General features: G+C 35.4%; 2 protein-coding genes across 5 annotated transcripts; one reads left to right on the top strand and one right to left on the bottom strand.

Moving 5' to 3' along the window:
• Window positions 1-646: 646 nt before the first annotated feature.
• Window positions 647-4,016, bottom strand: LOC104234990 (NADH dehydrogenase [ubiquinone] 1 alpha subcomplex subunit 8-B-like). The gene is made up of 2 exons (XM_009788658.2): window positions 3,748-4,016; window positions 647-1,130 (listed from the first exon to the last, which is right to left on the bottom strand). Exons 1-2 carry the CDS (start codon window positions 3,933-3,935, stop codon window positions 1,001-1,003), a joined length of 318 nt encoding a protein of 105 aa, XP_009786960.1. The 5' UTR covers window positions 3,936-4,016; the 3' UTR covers window positions 647-1,000.
• Window positions 4,017-15,339: 11,323 nt separating this feature from the next.
• On the top strand, window positions 15,340-18,755 carry LOC104223490 (pentatricopeptide repeat-containing protein At4g11690). 4 transcript variants are annotated; one of them, XR_011401640.1, is made up of 3 exons: window positions 15,340-17,501; window positions 17,661-17,848; window positions 18,233-18,755. XR_011401640.1 is itself a non-coding variant. In XM_009774940.2 (2 exons), the coding sequence occupies exon 2, from the start codon at window positions 15,696-15,698 to the stop codon at window positions 17,382-17,384; it is 1,689 nt and encodes a 562-aa protein (XP_009773242.1). In that variant the 5' UTR covers window positions 15,340-15,528; window positions 15,670-15,695; the 3' UTR covers window positions 17,385-18,755. The 4 variants fall into 4 exon arrangements, 1 of the variants encoding a protein (XP_009773242.1); XR_710105.2 differs by having other exon boundaries at window positions 15,340-17,540; window positions 17,661-18,755; XR_710106.2 differs by having other exon boundaries at window positions 15,340-17,810.
• The last annotated feature ends 3,677 nt before the right edge of the window (window positions 18,756-22,432 follow it).

The following is a 22,432-nucleotide window of genomic DNA, read 5'->3' as shown; positions in this document are numbered from 1 at the left end:
TTTATACATACACCCCTCGTGTTCTTTAATTGGACTTAAAGTTCACAATGTTTTTAGAACTCTTTAGCCAAATCAATGAACAATGTGCAATCCAGCTCCTATTAACTACAAGTAATTGAGGAAAAAGAGTAATCGATTATTATCGAGGAATCAAACAATCTTTAACTACAACTTTGTTCAAACGTTTTCATACTCTCTCCGTTCCAATTTTTGTGAACCTATTTGACTGCGTACGAAATTTAAGAAAAAATGAACACTTTTAAAATTTGTGATCCTAAACAAATAAAAAAGAGGCCCTGAATATTGGTTATAAAAGCTTATCATTAAGAGTAGAATTGAAAGTTTAAGCTAAATTATTTATAAATTTAGAAAGGGGCCTTTCTTTTTTAAACGGACAAAAAAAGAAAATAGGTTCACATAAGCTGAAACGGAAGGAATAATACTTTCGCTTAAGTTTCATAATATGTCAACATTGTTTGCAAGAAATTTAAGGACTGAAACTCAAATCTATATCAAAAATCAAATAGATTTTCGCTCATACTCAATATCTCACTATTCTTCTTTGGACAGAGGGAGTACTCCTTAGCTTATATAATTGAGATGTGACTATCTGCATATGATAAGTGAATTCAAAACTGTAGAAACATTTCTTGCTGAAATGAAAATGTATATTCGAAAGACAAAAACAATATATACGTCCGAGAAACAAAACAATAGAGGAAAAGGCTGCACAACCATTCCAAATTCCCTAGAAGGCGATTGATCCAAACTCCAAATTATGGCCAGAAAACACATAATGTTGAGTGGTTGATGAATAGCCGTTTATGCTTTTCATGTAGGAAGGCAATTTGAGAGCAACATCAAATAGGCAACTGCCCTGTGATAGGGGTCCAGCCACAGTAACATATTTGATCAAAAGGTGCTTACAACAAAACGATCTTCTCGTTGCAAATACATTCAAGTCATTATTTGATAAAATAAAAACGTTATTCCCAGCCAATCAATAGGGACAGGCCTTCTCAAATTCCTGTTGCTCTTTACGACACATCTCAAACTCATTTGTGTTGTAGTACATGCATCCAGCATAAGCATCCATCTCTTTGTTACACCTTTGATGGAGATCCTTCAACCTATAACCAAAAATGAGAGTAGTAAATATGGAGCTATAGCTCGAGAAGTCAAAAAAATGAACAGAGGAGTAAGGTTTCTCACAGTTGCAAGATCATAGAGAGTTGATTATCATTCAGGTTTAAGTTGCATAAGCTATAAAATTCATTAACTTTCGCTAACACAACTTGGTTTAAATTAAATAATATCAAGATTTTAAGCAGCCAACATGTATTCAATAAGACCAAGTCTATGTTAGTGGAAATCCACCAAAACATGGCCACTCCCCGTGTTGTCTTTATATCTTCTCCACCTTCCACACAGTCGGCCCTAACCTAACCCCAATCCCCCCGTGATTCAGGCTATTGACCAATGGCTATGTAGCAGGATACACACTGTTACAGGCATATCAGATGACAATAAGGGACAAAAATCAATCCGTTGCCATAAAAATTATTCTTTTCCACATTAATGTCATTTCTGGGTGTATAGCGTGGCGTCGACTTCTATTCAAATCTTAGCCTGCATATCAGAGACATCCAAGCGGGGTAGAAAGAGGATTTGCAAGAGATTCAATGTGTGCATTCACCAATAATATGCGCACGCATAAAAGACTTTTGCTAGACAATACCACGGCACAGCAAGGCCAGTCTTGTTTGAAGGAAAAAGCATGCGGGGCACGTGGTAGTCAGCGGTATTTAGTTATTGGCTCTCAGAGTTGTTTATCGTAACGTTGATGATGGAGAGATAAAAGAAGTGCAGGAGGAGAAAAATGAATTCCTTTGAGAAAATGAAAATATAAGTAGCCTAGAATGGCATTTGGTGTAGAGAGGCTGAATCGCTTGTTGAGTCGAAGGAAGGGATTACCTTAGGTACTTATCTATGACTCTCTCTAAAGTGGGTCTGCATTAGTTTAAGAGAATTAAAATGTCACCGAGAAATAACACACGTAACGGAGTATAAATAATCAGGTAACTGTTCTATATTGTAAGAGACGTTTATTTTTTTTATTTTTTTTTGGGGGGGGGGGGGATAAGTAGGAAAACAGTTAGCACTCAAAAGGTACTTACAGAGCTTTCCAACATGTCTAAAGAACACGCTTCAGAAGGATTTTAATGAGAGAAATATCCAGGTCCAACGTCTCTGTTAGATAATAAGGGGATGACAATATCCAACCAGCCTTTTATTTCAAGCAATTCAAATTAGCAAGACACTCAAAACTACCCTTGATTTCATAAGGTTAATCACTCAAATATATCCCTATACAGAATATTCAACTACTCTGATCAATAATGTTTAGCAAAGGCATGGTGACCTAGGAAGAAGATCCTCAAAGCAACCCAATTACATAACGTAACTCATGCAATACACACTCATCTGCACATGCCAAAAGGATATAAACAGTTACAAGTATTCATTACGTCACAAGAATTCCCAGCTTCTATGCTTAATGCATACTTCTCAACAAAAAAAAAAATCCCAGCACACATACAAAAATATAACCTCTGTTGACTTCATAATCGATTTAACATTCCTACTAGCTACTACACAAACTCTCAGTCTTTAACTGCCAGAAGAGCAATTGTTTATTCTTTCTTTCTTTTTCCATGACTGAGGAAAAACGCAGTGAAAATTGGCCTACCAATATATCCTTCTCCTCTTAAATACAAATTTCGTTCAGCAGCCATGTTACAACCTCGTGACGTAAGCCTACCACACATCATACACTATACCACCTTTTGCTGTTGCACAGGCAGAACGCTTGTTCATTCTGGTATATTATTGTTTGAAGCTATGTCACTATATCTGACTTCTCTAAGCAGTCCAATAAAAGAAAGTAAGGAAATATATCTTATTGCTCTTACTACTCTACCAATTACAAGGCAACAAGAACTATAAAAGGCGGTTGAATTGCAAAGATTCAACCATTACTAAACAAACATTCAATTTAAAAAACAAAACTTAATTTCTGGCCTGATAGGAGCTTAACTGGAGCGACACAGCCAGTGAAGATTCATATAGCCGGCCCAACTTGTTTGGGATTAAGGCATAGTTGTTGTGGTAGTAATAGTAGTATCAATCAATCAACTAACCTCACTCTCAAACTAGTAAGGTTGGGTTACAAGAATCCTCTACATCTGTTATGCTCTATTTGGACCATTTCATTCCATCACTCAATAATTTGACAAATTAGAAACTTATCAAAATCTATTTGACAAATTAGGATTTTGGAAAAACTGGAGGTTATCTGAATCTCACACTCAATCTAAACGACACACTTGCTACTACAATAACAGACAAAACAAAAAAGACTTCGGACAACAATTAAGCTTTAATCCAACTAATCAGATCATCTATGATGATCCTTCTGCAACTTTACTTCATGGAACCACCACAACAAAACGAAAAATCTGCTATATACACTGTAATATTAACTAACGGATAACTTAAACAGTTCATACCTTGAATCAGAAAAAAGTCACCTCCTGATTATTATAAAATGTATACAAACAAAGCCCTAAACTTTCTCCATTTCTCAAAAATTAATTTATACACAAATCACAACTATAATTATAATCACAAAAATTCGATAAGGCATTTCAAAATTAAGAAATATTTGGATATGAATTTGTCACTTACAGGCTAAGGACACAGCGAGTGACTTGTTGGCCTTTGTGAAGGCATTTCTCAGGGTTAGGATCGTCCTTTTTGCACTTAAGATATGCTACGTTCTCGCTCCGGCATCTTATGTCAATGTGCTTCGACGCCGACATCAGCACCGCCGATGTTGGGATCGGATTCCCTACTGCATCCACTGCGCTACTCATTCTCCAATCGGCAAAACTTCTCACAACTATCGAAACTTCGTTCACTCTCTCTCTGAAACTGGAGGTAGTCTTCAGATTGCTGCTGGTAGATTTCTACCAAAACTTGGGCTGTTTATTTGGGCCGCTGTGGCTTCTGAATTGGGCTGAGGCCTTGTAATTGATCAAGTGACCTAAGAGCTTTTGAAGGGCGAAGTGCACAATTAGCCGTATTTAGGACCCTTATTTAAAAAATAACCGAAATTCAAACATACGGGTATAAAATATAAAAAACATTAAAGTTTAGCCTCTTTAGAATTAGCTTCTGAAGTTTCAATTTAGACCTTAGAGGTCTGAAGTTGGACTATGTCGAAACCTAACTTCAAACCCAATGGTCTGAAGTAATGTTGTACGGTGGGCCGGGCTGGAACCGGGATCGGACCGGAGCGGGCCCGTGGTTAACGGGCTAAACGGGTATGGCGGGCCGGTCCTTATGGGCCGATCCCTAATGGTGCAAAAAGTCCGTGGCGGGCCGGGTATGGTAAAAAGCCCATGAGCCCGGGACCGCTAAGCTCGGGACCGGCTGGCGGGCCTGGACCGGTCTTATCGGGCCTAACGGCTACTTTTAAAAAAAAAAAAAACCAACGGTCAAAAATTAAAATTATAGCCGTTGGGCTGCAATTTTGGCCGTTTGGTAGTTTAAAAAATAGCCATTGGCCCCCAAACTTTATATAATTACACTTTTTTCCCAATTTTCAACTATAAATACCCCCTCATTCTTTCATTTTTACTCACCAATTCATCAATCTCTCTACTATAATTGCTTATTTTATATATACTACAAGAAAATATATATATATATATATACACATAACATACAATATATACTACAAGAAAATATATATATATATATATATATACATAACATACAATATATACTACAAGAAAATATATAAGGGAATATATATACATAACATACAATATATACTACAAGAAAATATATAAGGTAATATATATACATAACATACAATATATACTACAAGAAAATATATAAGGGAATATATATACATAACATACAATATATACTACAAGAAAATATATAAGCTATAATATATATACATAACATAAAATATATACTACAAAAATATATAAGGTAATATATATACATAACATACAATATATACTACAAGAAAATCTCTCTCTCTCTCTCTCTCTCTCTCTCTCTCTCTATATATATATATATATATATATATATATATATATATATATATATATATATATATACTACAAAATACTCAATACTCATTTCTCAATCTCAATTTCTCTCAATCTCTCAATCTCCGATTTTCAAGGCTTCAAGTCTCAATCTCCAATTTTCAAGACTTCAAGTCTCAATCTTAATTTTCAAGTTACATCATGCTTCGTTCGGAAAGAGTGCGCTTATTTGTTTCGCACTACTATGAAGTGCTTGAAGAAAATGAAGAAGGCCAAATATTAAAATGTAAGAACTGTGGAAGAGTCTTAAATTTTCGTTCAGGGTGTACCACAGGTATTTTAAGGAGGCATATAACGTATTGTGTTGATGGTATTTATCCGCAAATTCGTCTTTAAGATATTTCAATAATTTGTGTTATTTTAAAATTATTAAACGTATTTATGCTTCATGTTGTACTTTCTTATTAATTTATTATGCATGGCAATTTAGTTTTACTATTGTTTTGTTATTTTATTTTTTGTCAAGCACTTTAATAATTAAATTTCTACATATATATTACATATATATTATTTATATAGTCATGATATGGTTTACAAGAAATTGCCTTAAACAAAAAAAATAAAATAAAAAAAAAGCCCGGAAATAAAAAAAACCCGTTAGACCCGCTAAGCCCACGAGCCCGCCTCGTTTAGCCCAGGACTATATGGGCTTAGGCCCGTCACGGGGGTTCCACCCGTTGAGCCCACGAAGCCCGGGACCGTGAGCCCGGGACTGCCAGAGCCCAGGCCCGTTAGGCCCGGTCTGTTTGACCCATTTAGGCCCGGGCCCTGGCCAAAATACAACATTAGTCTGAAGTAAGAGTGGCAAACAGGCGGATCGGGTCGGATATGGTTCGGGTTGAAAATGGGTAATGAAAAAACGAATCAATAATCCGACCCGACCCATATTAATACGGATAAAAAACGGGTTAACCGATGGATAATATGGGTTACCCATACTATCCATGACTTCTTGTATATGATTACTTTTGGGAGAATTATTAGTCTCTATAACTTGAGGAACCCCCAATTTGAGGCTTTACAAATGTAAAAATTAGATTCATTGGTTATCCATTGGTTACTCATTAGTTATCCATTTTCTAAATGGATAATATGGTTCTTATCCATATTTGATCCGTTTTTAAAAAGTTCATTATCCAACCAATTTTTTAGTGGATAATATGGGTGGTTAACTATTTTTTTTAAACTATTTTGCCACCCCTAATATGAAGTAAGATGTGAAATTGAACTCAAAGTGTGAAGAAGCAGTAACAGTAATATGAACGGTCTAAAATTTATCAAAATTGATAAAATTTTAAATAGTTTTTTAAAGAAATAGATATATTTTAAATATGTGTGCTCAAAGTAGTTACTTGATGTCATTTCTACAATTTTGGAAGCAATATATAATGGCAAAATATAAAATTGGTCAGCCGGTCAAAACTAATTGTATTAGCTAAAAAGTATATAAAATACATATATATTTTTTTGTTTATACTTATATGTATAAGAAAAAAAATATTTTTGTTATAAAATAAAGATTGTAAAGTAAAGACAAGTATAGAGAGAAACTGTTATATTATTCGAATAAAAACCGATGTACATAATGAACTGAAATCTCTTCTATTTATAGAAGAAAAGAAGCTGCTGTGTAAGCTGCTACTGCAAGCTGCTGTGTAAGCTGCTATTATATCAGATATGGATAATCTTCTACTGAGAGCAGTGTTTATCCATAACGGAGTACTGAATGGATAAACTCATTATACCCAGTATGGATAATCTTCTACCGGGAGTAATGTTTATCCATAACCGGGTACCGAAGTGATAAGCTTCTTCAGAAAGCTTATTTCTAATAGAGTACTAAATAGATAAACATATTTACGGCGGAGTCCCATATGAATAAGCTTCTTCAGGAAGTTTATTTACAACGGAGTACTAAATGAACATTCATAATATATTTATAACAATTTTGTCCGTTATTATTTTCAATAGCGACTAAAAATTATACATTTGTTATAAAATAAAAGCAATGCAGTAAAATGTAAATAAGAAGAGATAGAAAGAAGGGAGAAGTGTTTCTTCTTTCACTTTGGTGTATCTTTCCATTGCAATTACATGGCCTTGTATAGGCATAAAAAGTAAAGATGATGGACATAAAGTAAGAGATCTAATCTTTAAGTTATTCACAACATGGGCATCCAATGTAGCATCCAATGTACAAACTATTCACAACACTCCCCCTTGGATGTCCATGTAAGATAATGTGCCTCGTTAAGAACTTACAAAAAAAATATTGGGATGTACATAGTTATTTATAATATGCATTGCTTGTTGCCTCATTAAAAACCTTACCAGGAAAACCCAGTGGGACAAAACCTTGGTTAAGGAAAAGAGTGCAGCGTGTAGTTACTCCCCCTAATGAAAAATTACTTAATGTCTCGAAAACGACGCATTCCAATCTTATATATCAGCTTTTCAAATATCGAGGTTGGTAATGCCTTAGTGAACAGATCAGCCAATTTATCACTTGAACGAACTTGTTGTACATCTATTTCACCATTCTTCTGAAGATCATGAGTGAAAAGGAATTTCGGTGAAATGTGTTTTGTTCTATCTCCTTTGATATATCCTCCTTTCAATTAAGCTATGCATGCAACATTGTCTTCATACAATATTATTGGAATATTTTCTTTCGAAGAAAGACCACACATATGTTGAATGTGTTGAGTTATAGATCTCAACAAAACGCATTCTCGACTTGCTTCGTGAATGGCTATTATCTCTGCATGATTTGAAGAAGTAGCAACCATAGTTTGTTTTGTCGAACGACATGATATTGTTGTACCTCCACTTGTAAATAAATAGTCTGTATGAGATCGACATTTGTGTGGATCAGACAAATATCCAGCATCTGCATAACCAATTAATGATGGCTTGGATTCATTTGAATAAAATAAACCCATATCAATGGTCCCTTGGAGGTATTTGAATATATGTTTAATACCATTCTAGTGTCTTTGTGTTGGCGAAGAACTAAATCTTGTGTATAAGAACAAAGGCGATATCCAGATCTGTAACAACTATAGGGGTATTAAATTACTAAGTCATACCATGAAAGTCTGGGAGAGAGTGGTAGAAATGAGAGTGCGAAGGACGGTGTCTATTTCAGACAACCAGTTCGGGTTCATGCCGGGGCGATCTACCACAGAAGCTATCCACCTTATTAGGAGGATGGTGGAACAGTACAGGGATAGGAAGAAGGATCTCCACATGGTGTTTATTGATCTGGAGAAAGCGTACGATAGGGTTCCTAGGGAGGTCTTATGGAGCTGCTTAGAGGATAAAGGGGTCCCGGTTGACTATATTAGGGTGATTAAAGACATGTATGCTGGAGCTAAGACTCGGGTTAGGACAGTAGGAGGCGACTCTGAACACTTTCCAGTTATTACGGGGTTGCACCAAGGGTCTGCGCTCAGCCCATTCCTATTTGCCCTGGTGATGGATGCACTGACTCATCATATTCAAGGGGAGGTGCCATGGTGCATGCTATTTGCTGATGACATTATTCTAATTGACGAGACACGAGGCGGCGTCAACGAGAGGCTAGAGATTTGGAGACATGCTCTTGAGTCTAAAGGTTTCAAGTTGAGCAGGACGAAGACGGAATACCTCGAGTGCAAATTTGGAGTTGAGCCGACGGAAGCGGGAGTTGAAGTGAGGCTTGACTCTCAAGTCATTCCCAAGAGAGGTAGTTTCAAGTACCTTGGATCGGTTATTCAGGGGATCGGGGAGATTGACGAGGATGTCACACACCGTATAGGGGTGGGGTGGATGAAGTGGAGGTTAGCGTCGGGAGTCTTGTGTGACAAGAAAGTGCCACCGTTACTAAAAGGTAAGTTTTATAGAGCAGTGGTTAGGCCTGCCATGTTATATGGAACTGAATGTTGGCCGGTAAAGAACTCACACATCCAGAAGATGAAAGTAGCAGAGATGAGGATGTTGAGGTGGATGTGCGGGCATACAAGGATGGATAAGATTAGGAATGAAGATATTCGAGAGAAGGTGGGCGTGGCCCCCATGGAGGACAAGATGCGGGAAGTAAGACTCAGATGGTTCGGGCACATTCAGAGGAGGAGCACTGATGCACCGGTGAGGAGGTGTGAGCGACTGGCTGTAGTGGGCACGCGGAGAGGTAGAGGGCGACCTAAGAAGTATTGGGGAGAGGTGATCAGACAGGACATGGCGCGACTTAGGATTACTGAGGACATGGCCCTTGACAGGGAATTATGGAGGTCGAGCATTAAGGTTGTAGGTTAGGGGAAAGTTGTGAATATTTCTACAGCACAATAGAGTGAGACTAGCCAGTTAGGAGTTAGACTAAGAATGTCATTGGTCGTCTATTGATGCAGGGCTTTACCTGCTAGTTTTACTATACCAGCCATCTATTTCGTATTTCGTATTCTGTATTTCATATCTCTTATATTGCTGTTATTTTATTATGCATTTTTATGGTACTAATATATCGGCTCCTGTTGCTTTTTTGAGCCGAGGGTCTCCTGGAAACAGCCTCTCGACCCTTTGGGGTAGGGGTAAGGTCTGCGTACATATTACCCTCCACAGACCCCACTTGTGGGATTATACTGGGTCGTTATTTGTTGATTGATGGACAAATATTCCATCTTTCATATACTCAATTTGTAGACCAAGACAAAATTTTGTCTTTCCAAGATCTTTTATTTCAAATTCTTTCTTCAAACAGTCTACTGTTTTTGGAAGCTCCTCAGGAGTTCCAATGATATTTAAATCATCAACATACACAGCGATTATAACAAATTCAGATCCAGACCTTTTTATAAAGACACAAGGACAAATTGGATCATTCTTGTACCCTTCTTTCAACAGGTATTCACTCAGGCGATTGTACCACATACGACCTGATTGTTTCAATCCGTATAAAGATTTCTGAAGCTTTATTGAACAAGTTTCTCGAAAACTTTTATATGCTTCTGGCACTTTAAATCCCTCAGGTACTTTCATAAAAATTTCGTTGTCTAATGATCCATACAAATAGGCTGTAACAACATCCATTAGATGCATATCAAGTTTTTCTTGCACTGCCATATTTATGAGATACCTGAAGGTGATAGCATCCACTACAGGAGAATATGTCTCCATATAATCAATTCCAGGCCTTTGGGAAAACCCTTGTGCCACAAGTCGTGCTTTATATCTAACGACTTCATTTTTATCATTTCGTTTTCGCACAAAAACCCATTTATACCCTACTGGCTTTATGCCTTCAGGTGTTCGAACTATGGGTCCGAAGACTTCACGTTTTCCAAGTGAAGTTAACTCTGCCTGGATAGCGTCTTTCCATTTTGGCCAATCATTTCTCTGTCTACATTCATTGACAGATTTTGGTTCAAGATCCTCATCTTGTTGCATTATTTCAACAGCAACATTATAAGCAAAAATGTTATCGATAACAATATTATTTCGGTTCCATCTTTTCCCGGTTGAGATGTAACTTATTGATATCTCTTCACTCTCATTATTTTCAGGTACCTGGACCTCCACTAAGGTCTTATCATTTGCTACATCTTGGGGCTCTTCTTGAGTCACTACCTCTGTGTTATGTTCACTTTGATCACTTGCTCTTTTTCTTCTTCGAGGATTTTTATCTTTAGAACCGATTGGTCTACCACGTTTCAAGCATGACTTAGACTCATTTGCTTTAATTAATTGTCCTGTTGGGATATCAACTCGAATTGGAGCATTAGCAGCTGCAATATGTGACTTAGTCACCATTGGTAGGTCAGTGAATGGACCTGGCAATTGATTTGCAATATTTTGTAAATGAATAATCTTTTGAACCTCTTGTTCATATTGATTTTGTTCGAGGATCTAAATGAGACAGTGATAATGCATTCCAATCTATCTTCTTTTTCAGTTGCTTATTTTCTCCCCCTAATGTTGGACATACTGATTCATCAAAAGGACAATCAAAAAATCTTGCCGTAAATAAATCTCCAATCATCGGCTCTAGATATTTTATAATAGAAGAAAATTTAAATCTAACATATATCCCCAACCTTCTTTGAGGACCCATCTTTGTACGTTGTGGTGGAGCAATTGGAACATATATCGCACAACCAAAGATCCTAAGATGGAAAATATTTGGCTCTTGACCAAAAGCCAATTGCAATGAGGAGACTTTATGATAACTTATGGGCTTTATCTGCACAAGTGCTGCTGCGTGCAAAATAGCATGACCCCATACTGAAATGGGAAGTCTTGTTCTCATAAGCATTAGTCTAGCAATTAATTGTAGGCGTTTGATCAATGATTCTGGTAGACTATTTTATGTACGAACATGAGTAACCAGATGCTCAATTGTTATCTCAGTTGAAATACAATAATCATTAAAGGCTTGGGATGTAAACTCACCAGCATTATCAAGGCGAATTGTCTTAATTGCATAATCTGGAAATTGTGCTCTTAGCTTTATTATTTGAGCCAACAATCTCGCAAATGTCATATTGCGAGTTGATAGTAAACACACATGTGACCATCTTGTAGATGCATCTACCAAAACCATATGATATTTGAATGGTCCACATGAAGGGTGAATGAGCCCACATATATCACCTTGTATACGTTCCAGAAATGCAGGGGATTCCGTCCTAACTTTAATAGTTGATAGTCTAATAATTAATTTTCCTTAAGAACATACAACATAAGAGAATTCCTTAAATTGAAGAATCTTCTGATTCTTCATTGCATGTCCATGTGAATTCTCAATTATTTTACGCATCATATTAGAATCAGGATGGCCCAACCGGTCATGCCAAATAATAAAATTATCTTGATTAGTAAACTTCTCGTTTACTACGGCATGTATTTCAATCTTGCTAATACTTGTGTAGTATAAGCTGGAGGAAAGAGCATGTAACATTTCAAGCACATATTTCTTACCGGACATTATTGTAGTAATATAAAGATATTCAATCTTTTCATCATTTATAGTCTCAATATGATAGTCATTTTGGCGAATGTCTTTGAAACTTAATAAGTTTCTTTGAATTTACTACAATACAGTGCTTCATCAATAGCCAAATTTGTTCCTTCTGGTAGTAATAAATTGGCTCTTCCAGAACCTTCAATTAATCTTGTACTACCGAATATTATATTAACATTTGTTTCTTTCATTACCAAATAAGAGAAATATCTCTTATCTTTTAAAATAGTGTGTGTTGTAGCACTATCCAGAAGACATATATCATCTTTATTAATCTTGAATCCAATTGAAGACTGGGGAATTTTCATATTCTTCATAAAAAAAAAGACAAATAATACATCATAAGAAATATGAAAGTCAATCAGAAAAAAAAAATTAAGAAATACATTAGGAATGTAGAAACTAGCAACACGTAGGGCTGTGCACGGATCAGATTGGATCGGATTTAGCCTATTTCGGATTCGGATTTCGGATTTCGGATTCTGAAAAGGGCAATCCGAATCCGATCCGAATTAACATTGGATTGGATCGGATTTTAAACTTTGGATCGGATAATTTTTCGGATTGTCGGATCGGATTGTCACAAAATTTTTCAACAATTTAAAGTTCATTCGGTGTCTCTATCTCATCTTCCATCTACCAAAACAAACAAAAAAATCAAAATAAAATCAAAAGTTGAAGAATAGAACATGAAATAGACATAAAAGACAGAAGAGAAGAGAAGAGAGGCGGAAGAAAGAGACATAAAATCAAAGTAAAATCGGAAGTTTGAGTCATTGAGACTCTTTTAGTCTTCACTGAAGAGAAGAGAGGTGCAAGAGAGGCGGAAAAATCTAAGTGAGTGAGGGGGTGTGTGAAAAATGAATAAGCATAACCCTAAAATTTTAGTGTGTATTTATATAGGTACATATAATTTCGGATATCGGATCGGATCGGATTAAAATCATACCAATCCGAATCCAATCCGAAAATCCGAAATTTCATAAAACACAATCCGTATCCAATCCGAAAATCCGAAATTTGAAATCCGAAAATCCGAAATAGAGTGGATCGGATCGGATTTCGGATATCCGATCCAAATGCACAACCCTAGCAACACGTGATGCATTAGGAAAATACACTCAAGAAAAATAAACTAGTTGCAAACATAAAAATAACAACTTTTATAGCTTCATTCTCTAGTAAGCTGATTAGTTCTTCAGTCAATATCCTCAAAGAAGTCTCCAGCTTCTAAATGAGTAATATTTGTTAGGTCTTCAAAATCATCATCTTTATATGCAAGATGTGCCTTAGAATCATATTTGTTTGAAGGACCCGCTTCATCATCATTATTTTGAAAGGTCAAATGTGTCTCCATATTATTTTCTTTTTTCCTGAGGGAGGCTTGATAAAGTTTGACAAAATGCTCTGGCGTACGACAAATGCGTGCTCAATGACCTCTCATACCACATCAGTGACACATATTAGTTTTACCTTTTGAATGATTAATTTGAGAACCCTTATTATTCTCCAATTTATTTCCACCATAATGACGATAATTATTTCTCCCCCTGCCACGTCCACATTTATGACCATGTCCACAACCACAGTAATTGTTTTGTTTTCTTTCAAACTTATCATATACTGCTACAACATTCACTTCCGGAAATGGAGCTGACTCAGTGGGACATGCTTCATGATTTTTCATTAATAGAGTATTATTGTGCTCTGCCACAAGTAGACATGTGATTAACTCAGAATATTTCTCAAAACCTTTTTCACGGCATTGTCGTTATAGCACCACATTTGAAGAGTGAAAAGTAGAAAATATTTTTTTCAATAAGTCATCATCTGTGATAGTGTCTCGACATAATTTTAATAGAGAGCTTACTTTAAAGATAACAGAATTATACTCACCTACGGTTTTAAAGTCTTGCAACCTTAAATGTATCCACTCATACCGAGCTTTCGGTAATACCGTAAGTTTTAGGTGGTCATACCGATCCTTCAAATTAATCCATAATTCAAGTGGATCTTTTACGGTTAAATATTCAGTTTTAACCCTTCATGTAGATGATGACGAAGGAAAATCATGACCTTCGCTTTATCCTGATTTGATGCTTCGTTTCCTTGTATAATAGTATTTCCAAGACCTTTAGCGTCAAGGTGAATTTCAGCATCAAGAACCCATGATAAATAGTTCCTCCCGGTGATGTCAAGTGCCACAAATTCAAGTTTTGATAAATTTGACATAGTGAAAACTATCATAAAAGATGAATAAGTTAGAGAAATAATTATAATAATAAACAATTAATGAAAACAAAACGATTAAGGTAAAAGAAATGAAAATAGAGCTATATCATGTTAACAATTTACTATTTCATTTTATTCTTGTCATAAAGTAGAAATTACATACTTGTTTCATTTCACTTTATATTATTGATATATATATGTGTTAATAGAATCGAACGTGACTAACATTATTTATATGTCCCAATAAATATAAAGTAATTAAACTATAAAAGTATTGCTTGTCAATTCATTTCTCACAATTCTTCAAAATGCCTTAAAGATATGTTTTGATCTAGGGAGTCCATGAATATTATAAGTATGACATTAGTGCATAGCTAGTTTGATGACTTTGAGGTCCTCTAAGAGTTGAGCACGGAAGGAAATAGTTATTTTATCACTGCAATGTACTTAAACTATTTAAGATGTCCAAGCGCACAAGTAATCTGCAAATAGTGAGCATATGATATGTACTGCCATAAATAAAATGATTATAATGATACATACCTTAATAAAATATGGTTAAACTTAGCAGGAGTTAAGAATAAAATTAGAGCTTCGTGTTGATAACGTGTTATAAAATAAAAGCAATGCAGTAAAATGTAAATAAGAAGAGATAGAAAGAATGGAGAAACGTTTTCTTTTTTCACTTTGGTGTATCTTTCCATGACAATTACACGTCTTTTATATGCATAAAAAGTAAAGATGATGAACATAAATTAAGAGATTTAATCTTTAAGTTATTCACAACATGGACATCCAATGTAGCATCCAATGTACAAAGCATTCGTAACAACATTGTCGATATGTACGTAACTGTTATTGTCGGTCCGTTTTATTTGGGCTGACCAAGGATTGTGAATTGGGTTAAACCCTGGTTACTGATTAAGTGGGCTAAGAGCTGTTTTCTCGGACTCGGGCTTAAGGAAGAAACAATGAGGAAAAATTCCGGCGACTCCATCGTCGACGTGAACTGTTCTAATGGTACAGTAAATGACAGAGTGGCTCAACTGTGACGATCCACTTATATTCGGGAAATAACTTTTAGGTGAAGTTGTTCCTGTACTCTAAAACCAGGTTCTACTTTATGGTTTCTGAAAAAATTCAATCTTTTCAACGTGAATTATATAGTTTGTTCTAACACTGAGTTAGTACGATGTTTTTCTCTTCTTGTTTATTTGGGAATGCTTAATTTCTGCTTTTTTTGCTACATTAAAGGGCTGGAATTTTCAATAGGAGCAAAAATGTTACAAACCCAAAGCTCTCAAGCAACTGTTCTTGTCTCCAAACTGCTGAAAATCCCACCACTCAAAGCTCTCACACTCTTCAAATCCTCAACAGAACTAGGCTTCCAACAAACTCACCAATCCTTTGCCATTATCCTAGACCAGCTTCTCTCATGCAACGCGCTCTCACGCGCTCAATCTCTCATCTTACAGTTAGTTTCTGGTAAAATCACTTCACCCCATTTCACTGTTTCTTCCTTGCTTCACCATTTGACACATTCCCAGTTCTTGAATTCTACTCATTTATATGAAATAATCATTAATGCCCATGTTCATTCTCAATTAGTAGATAAAGCTTTGATCTTTTTTAATCAAATGATTGATAAAAGACTTGTACCTACATCAAATACTTTTAATACTATACTTTCTTGTCTTATAAAAAATAGATCTTTTGAAAAGGGTTGGTCTATTTTTGAAGAATCAATTGGAAAGGAGTTCTTGGATATGCATAGTTTTGGGATAGTGATAAAGGGTTGCTGTGAAAATGGTGACTTGAATGGTGCCTTTGAGGCCTTAGCCAAATTGAAAGACTTGGGTTGGCACCCGAATGTTGTAATATATACAACTATGATTGATGGATGTTTTAAGCACGGTAATGCTGGACGAGCAAAGGAGTTGTTTAGTATAATGTCAGCTGAGGGTATCGTTCCTAATCAGTACACTTATTCTGTTTTGCTTAGTGGTTTCTTTAGGCAAGGACTTAAAACCGATGGCTTTGAGCTTTATGAGAAGATGAAGCTTGAGGGAGTATTTCCTGATATATATACTTATAACTCTCTTATTAATGTGTATTGCAGCGATGGAAAAGTTAACAAAGCATTTGGATTATTTGATGAAATGCATCGTAATGGTGTAGTGTGCAATATTGTAACTTACAACACTTTGATTAGAGGGTTATGTCAAGAGAAGAGGGTATCAGAAGCTGAGAAATTATTGGAACGATTAAAGCAGGCTGGTTTGCACCCTAATTTGATCACATACAACACTCTAATAGATGGGTATTGCCGCGCTGGAAAGCTTGAGAAAGGATTAGCTTTGTTCAATCAGATAAAGTCCTGTGGATTAACACCTACTTCAATCACATATAATACTTTAATTGCGGGTTTCTCTAGAGCTGGAAATCCATCAAGGGTTGTTGACTTTGTTCGTGAGATGGAGGAAAGAGGCATATTTCCTTCAAAAGTCACATACACAATTCTAATTGATGCATTTGCTCGATCGAAAGACATGGAAAAAGCACTCGAGGTATTCTCGCGTATGCATAAAGCTGGTTTGAGTGTAGACCTTTGTACATTTGGTGCCTTGATACATGGATGGTGTAGTCAAGGGAATATGAAGGAAGCATTGAAGTTGTTCCGATCAATGGCTGAACATCATCTGGAGCCTAATGATGTAATATACAATATGATAATATTTGGATACTGTAAAGAGGGCAGTTCCTATAAAGCGTTGAGGCTGCTTAAAGAAATGGTTGAGAATGGAATGGTTCCAAATGGAGCAAGCTATTGCTTGACAATTGAAGTTCTTTGTAATGATGGGAAGTGGAAAGAGGCCAAAGTTCTTGCCAATGGCATGATTAAATTTGGTCTAAGGCCCTCGGTATCATCATGTGATCTGATTCAAAAGGCAATTGACATGACAACTTAAGTATATTGTGATGGCGGTCCCTTAATTATTTGCACAGAATGATCAATGGGGAAAAACATTAACTGGAAAACTGGTGAAGCCTAAAATATTTTAGAGTGCCTTGTACTCAGTATCATGGTAAGCTTGACTGCCACTAACACCTTTTGGTATTGAACGGTGGGTGTTTATTGCAGTTTCATGTCGTTGGTTTATATGTTATGTTCCTAGTGTATCTAGTGAATTATGTGACCGTTCTCTTGTTCCATGTTAATGTAGTTCATGTTATTTATTTTGCAGTGTTGCCCTTCTGAAAGATTATGCAGACCACTTAATCACAAGCTTCCGCTGATTCTTGACAGAAAAGAAAAGTGGAGGCTTTCTTAAACAAGTTTGTAAATAATTTGGATATTATACTTGCTACAGAAGTCTCGTCAACATCGGAATTCGGTAACAGCTGCATGCTACTTTTACTTTTATCATATGAGGTACAGAAATAACTTGTTCATCTGTCCTGTCTCGGATTAGATTGAAGATATAAACTATAATAGTTAGTAGGATCTCTTGTTGTTGTTAGTGTTATATTTTCTCTAAAAAGGAGCTTAACGAAGTTGTTGGGATTACTCTTTATGGGTGCGAGATGAGGTGTTGGTCTCACCAAAGTTCTTGAACCAACCGATAGAGCAGCTGATCTAGCAGCTGATCTTTGTTTCAGGGTGTCAACGGACCACTCATCTCCGTATATGTTAAAGGGGCAATTAATCTTTTGGATGGGTCATTATGTATGCTAGAGTTAAGCTAAAAGTATCTGATCATTATATTTGACGAAAGACTTTACCATGTCTTATTCCTTTGCTGTATTTCTCTTTCAGGAACATAAATGTAGATAAATCTTCTGCCTTCTTTGGAGGTAGTGAGAGACAAGGTTAAAGCCTTTTTAACAATTCCCAGGGTTATGGCTGCTACTGCTGCTGGTACTCCGAATAAATATGTGTGTGTGTGTGTGTGTGTGTGTGTGTGTGTGTGTGTGTGAAAAGCGGGAAACTAAAACTCAAAATCAACCACCCTTTCACTGTTTAAGGAGAAGCATCTCCTCCTGGTAACCATCACTTTACTGAAGGATCAATACTTGAGTAATAGGAAAAGAATCAATATTGTAATTTTAAGCATTGTCATTCTAGATTGCTGCAGTTTTTGCTGTGGACGTTTCCGTAGTAGGATGAGCAAAAGTTTTTTGAATGTAATTTGTTGGTGTTGATCTGAATATTGTGTCGACAATTTCCATTAAGCAGAGCTATTAGTATTTGAATATTTTGCACAACCCCTGAATTCTGTCACCAAAGATACTAGTTAATGATGCAATTCAGTTTTGCTGATGTAATCTTCTTTGGCTTACTCTTCAGTTGTTCTATTTTGATGTACATTATTTCAGTTGTTGCCCTTTGGATTATATACTATTCTAACTTTCACAAACCTTCTGATTCCACACTGCCTTGTATCTGCACTCTCAAACTTGGACCAAAGTTGTGAGAAGGTTTAGATATTGGTTGTTCCTCATATTATTGCTTCTTTCTATTTCTCTGCTAAGTACAACAACAACAAACCCAGTGTAACCGCACAAGTGGGGTCTGAGGAAGGTAGTGTGTACGCAGACCTTACCCCTACTTTAAGAAGATAGAGATGATGTTTCCGATAGACTTTTATTTCTCTGCTGCTAAGTGTTTACCGTAAATCGTAACTCTTGCCTATGTGTATGTGAGTTTAGCATAGATAGTTGGTTCCAAACTGGAATAAAGGAGGGTTACTTATCAAACAATAGAGAGAAACTGTGGTAGGTTGATAGCCACTATAAAAATATTTTAACTATGAAAAATCGGTGTGAGTAAGAGGGTAGTCGGCGAAATTATATGAATTTGAATGGTACTTCAGCTTCAACAATCGTATCCTCCCTCCAGCAAATAAGGTGGAGTGGGCAAGGCAGAAAAGACAGGAAAACACAAGCTCAAACATCAGTATTTCCATTACCTGCGAAAGTAAGGGAAGCATTTCCGGTGAATAAGAACTAGAATTTCCATTGGGTTGGGGGCTAAGAGAGATTGCAAATGTTTAAATAAGAGTGTACCTATCGTCGTTTGCTCTCTCTTATTAGAAGAAGAAAGAGGTGCGACCTCACTCAGCTCGAAGAAGTAGCTCTTTCAATTAATCCATACTTTTTCTTTCCATCTCCTTGCAACTGTAAAAATGTTGAATTTCTTTTTTTACACCGGCACAAATGATTTCCCCTAAGGCATCTAGATGACTACGATCTTAATGATATGTATAGTTGATTCCAACTAGTTTGATTTAAGATGCATGCAGTTAATATATGCTATGGTCTAACAGCTGTGGACTTGTAAAATCTTTCTGGAAAAGTTGAGCCCTCGATTATCCAAATAGAAAAACAATTGATTGATTGCATATGGAATAGATTTTGAAAGGATAATAAAGAGTGAGAATAGATCCATAAAGTGTAGTACCAAAAGAAGAAAATTTATCAAATATAGTCATGGATTCATTTTACCATATAGAATGGTTCTTTTGGTCATAAAGTTTTTTTCTTTTTTTCTTCATTTTCTTTTATTGGACAGAAGGACCACCCCACCATATTCTGAAAACTAGTACTACTCCTTTCATGTGGTAATCAATTGGGACCAGAGACCTCCGTGTATGAAAAATCACTGACAACATGACCAATGAGGAAGAAATTGCAATCAGTATACAAATTTAAAAGTGCAAAAATAAATACTAGGTTGGGCCCATATTAGGTTATAAGACTTAGGGTGTGTTTGGTACGAAGGAAAATATTTTTCAATTTTTTTTTATGTTTGTTTGACTTAAATGTTTTGGAAAACATTTTCCTCAACAACTCACTTTCCTCCAAAATGTTTTACCTATCAAATGAAGGGAAAATATTTTCTAAAAAAAATTTCAACCTTCTCAACCCTTTTCCCCATCCCACTCCTACCACTACCACACCCCCACCCCTATCCTAAATAAATATATTATTAATAGTACTTTCTTTTCATGTTATAGATAGATTTTTTTTAATTTTTTTAAAAAATATTTTCTTTTCATGATGTAGAAAAAGTATCTTCTTCCATTTCAACAAAATGAGTATTTTCTTTTTATGATGTAGAAAAAGTATTTTCTTTTATTTCAAATAAATGATTACTTTATTTTCATGTTGTAAAAAGAATACTTTCTTTTTCAATAAAAAAAAGAGCATTTTTTTATAGTTATGGAGCATAAATCTCAACGTTGCTTTGCGTAAAAAAGTAAAGCAGCACATTAGTTCCTTTGGGTTTGTGTAAATTTTTAGAAGAATAATTAAATTATTGTAGAAAATAGATTCTTGAAAACGTTGGGTATTTTTTTTTTTGGGGGGGGGGGGAGGGAGGGTAGGGCGATGAAATATGGGGATTTGGGGGAAAAGGACGAGGAGATTAGCATAAAAAAAAATATTTTCTACTCTCTAATCAAACATTAAAAAAACAATTCGTAAAAAATTTTCACCAACCAAACAAGAAAAAATAAGTGATAAAACCACTCATTTTCCATGAAAACATTTTTCATGAAAAACATTCCTTTATACCAAACACACCCATAATAGCAAACAATTGTTTGATAGTCAATTGTAATAGAGCAAAGTCTAATAGTAAGATGTGTATGAACTATAATAGGATACAAGTTATATACAGTGAAAATATAAAGGTTTTTTTTACACAATACACAATCAGTGTCTTTTAACATGTTGTAGTCGATTTTTTAATCAAATAAAAATTTGTAATACTTATCATAATTCAGAAAATACACCTCTGGTTATATTATGATCTGATCGTATAAATATTTTTTATTTATTACATGTTCAATCATAAGATTTTGAGATATTGGATCAATAACAATAATAAATAAATAAGTAAATCAAATATCATTTTCTAGAGTCCGAAACCTTTTTAATCGTTTTTTGGACAAAAAACACTTTTGTACTACTTTAAAAAAAAAGTTACATAAATGAGTAAAACGCAATATTATACTGCGAATTACTTTAACGGAAATTTTGCCGTTAAAGTAATTCGCAGTATAGTACTGCGTTTTTGTTTTAATTTTTTTTTTGTTTTGTAAATCGCAGTACTATACTACATTTTACTAAGATATATTTGTAAAACGCAGTATAATAATGCGTTTTATATTAAATAATTGTGTTGTACTCTGGTTTTTGCCCCCACCAATAATGAACTGACATAACAATAATTCAATACATAAAACGTAGTATTGTACTGCGTTTTACTTAGAAAAATTCTACACCCCAACGTCGGACTTGCCTTATTTAAAGGCGTTTCAATTTTATAAAAATTCATTCAATACTTTATTTCAAACTTACGTTCATACTTCTCTCTTCTTCTTATCAATTATTTTTTTACAATGTCTGAAGTGGCAAAAATAAGGGTTTCACTATATTGGGGGGGGGGGGGTGAGGTTGTGTTGGAGAATAACTCTATGAGGTATAGCTCACCTCCACAATGTCATGTTAAATTGCCGCTTACTATGGAGTACGATAAATTGGTATCATTGTTACGTAAAAAAATAAATGAGAGGAGGCGTTCGGTTAACCTTAAAATAACCGGTAGATTTCCGTGTGACTCCGCAGGGGTTTGCTTATTATTCTGAGTTTAACATCGAGGATGATGAAACTCTTAGAGATTTTTTGTTGATTCCGGCTAAATATAGGGAATTTATTGTAATAAAATTATTGGAAATGTACGTGAAGGTGGAAGACGTTCCCAATAATGAGGGCGTGCATAGTAGGGATAACCCCCAGTCATCGGGTGCTTATTCTGGAGCAGTTTTTGCCGGACAGATTGGTGATGAAAGAGCTTGCCTTGATTTAAACTTGTCACCACCGGCGAATGAGCAACCACAAAATAATTTTTTGACTTTAGATAATCAACAAGACGACTGGTAAACTTCAATTTTACTACGCTTTAGCAATGTTTAATTTATATTTTAATTGGATTTGTATTAACACTCATATT

The sequence above is a fragment of the Nicotiana sylvestris genome, chromosome 8 (genome assembly GCF_000393655.2).
Source record: "Nicotiana sylvestris chromosome 8, ASM39365v2, whole genome shotgun sequence".
In the NCBI taxonomy this organism is placed as follows: domain Eukaryota; kingdom Viridiplantae; phylum Streptophyta; class Magnoliopsida; order Solanales; family Solanaceae; genus Nicotiana; species Nicotiana sylvestris.
Note: the sequence above shows the minus strand (reverse complement) of the source record. Positions and strands in the feature narration are given on the sequence as shown.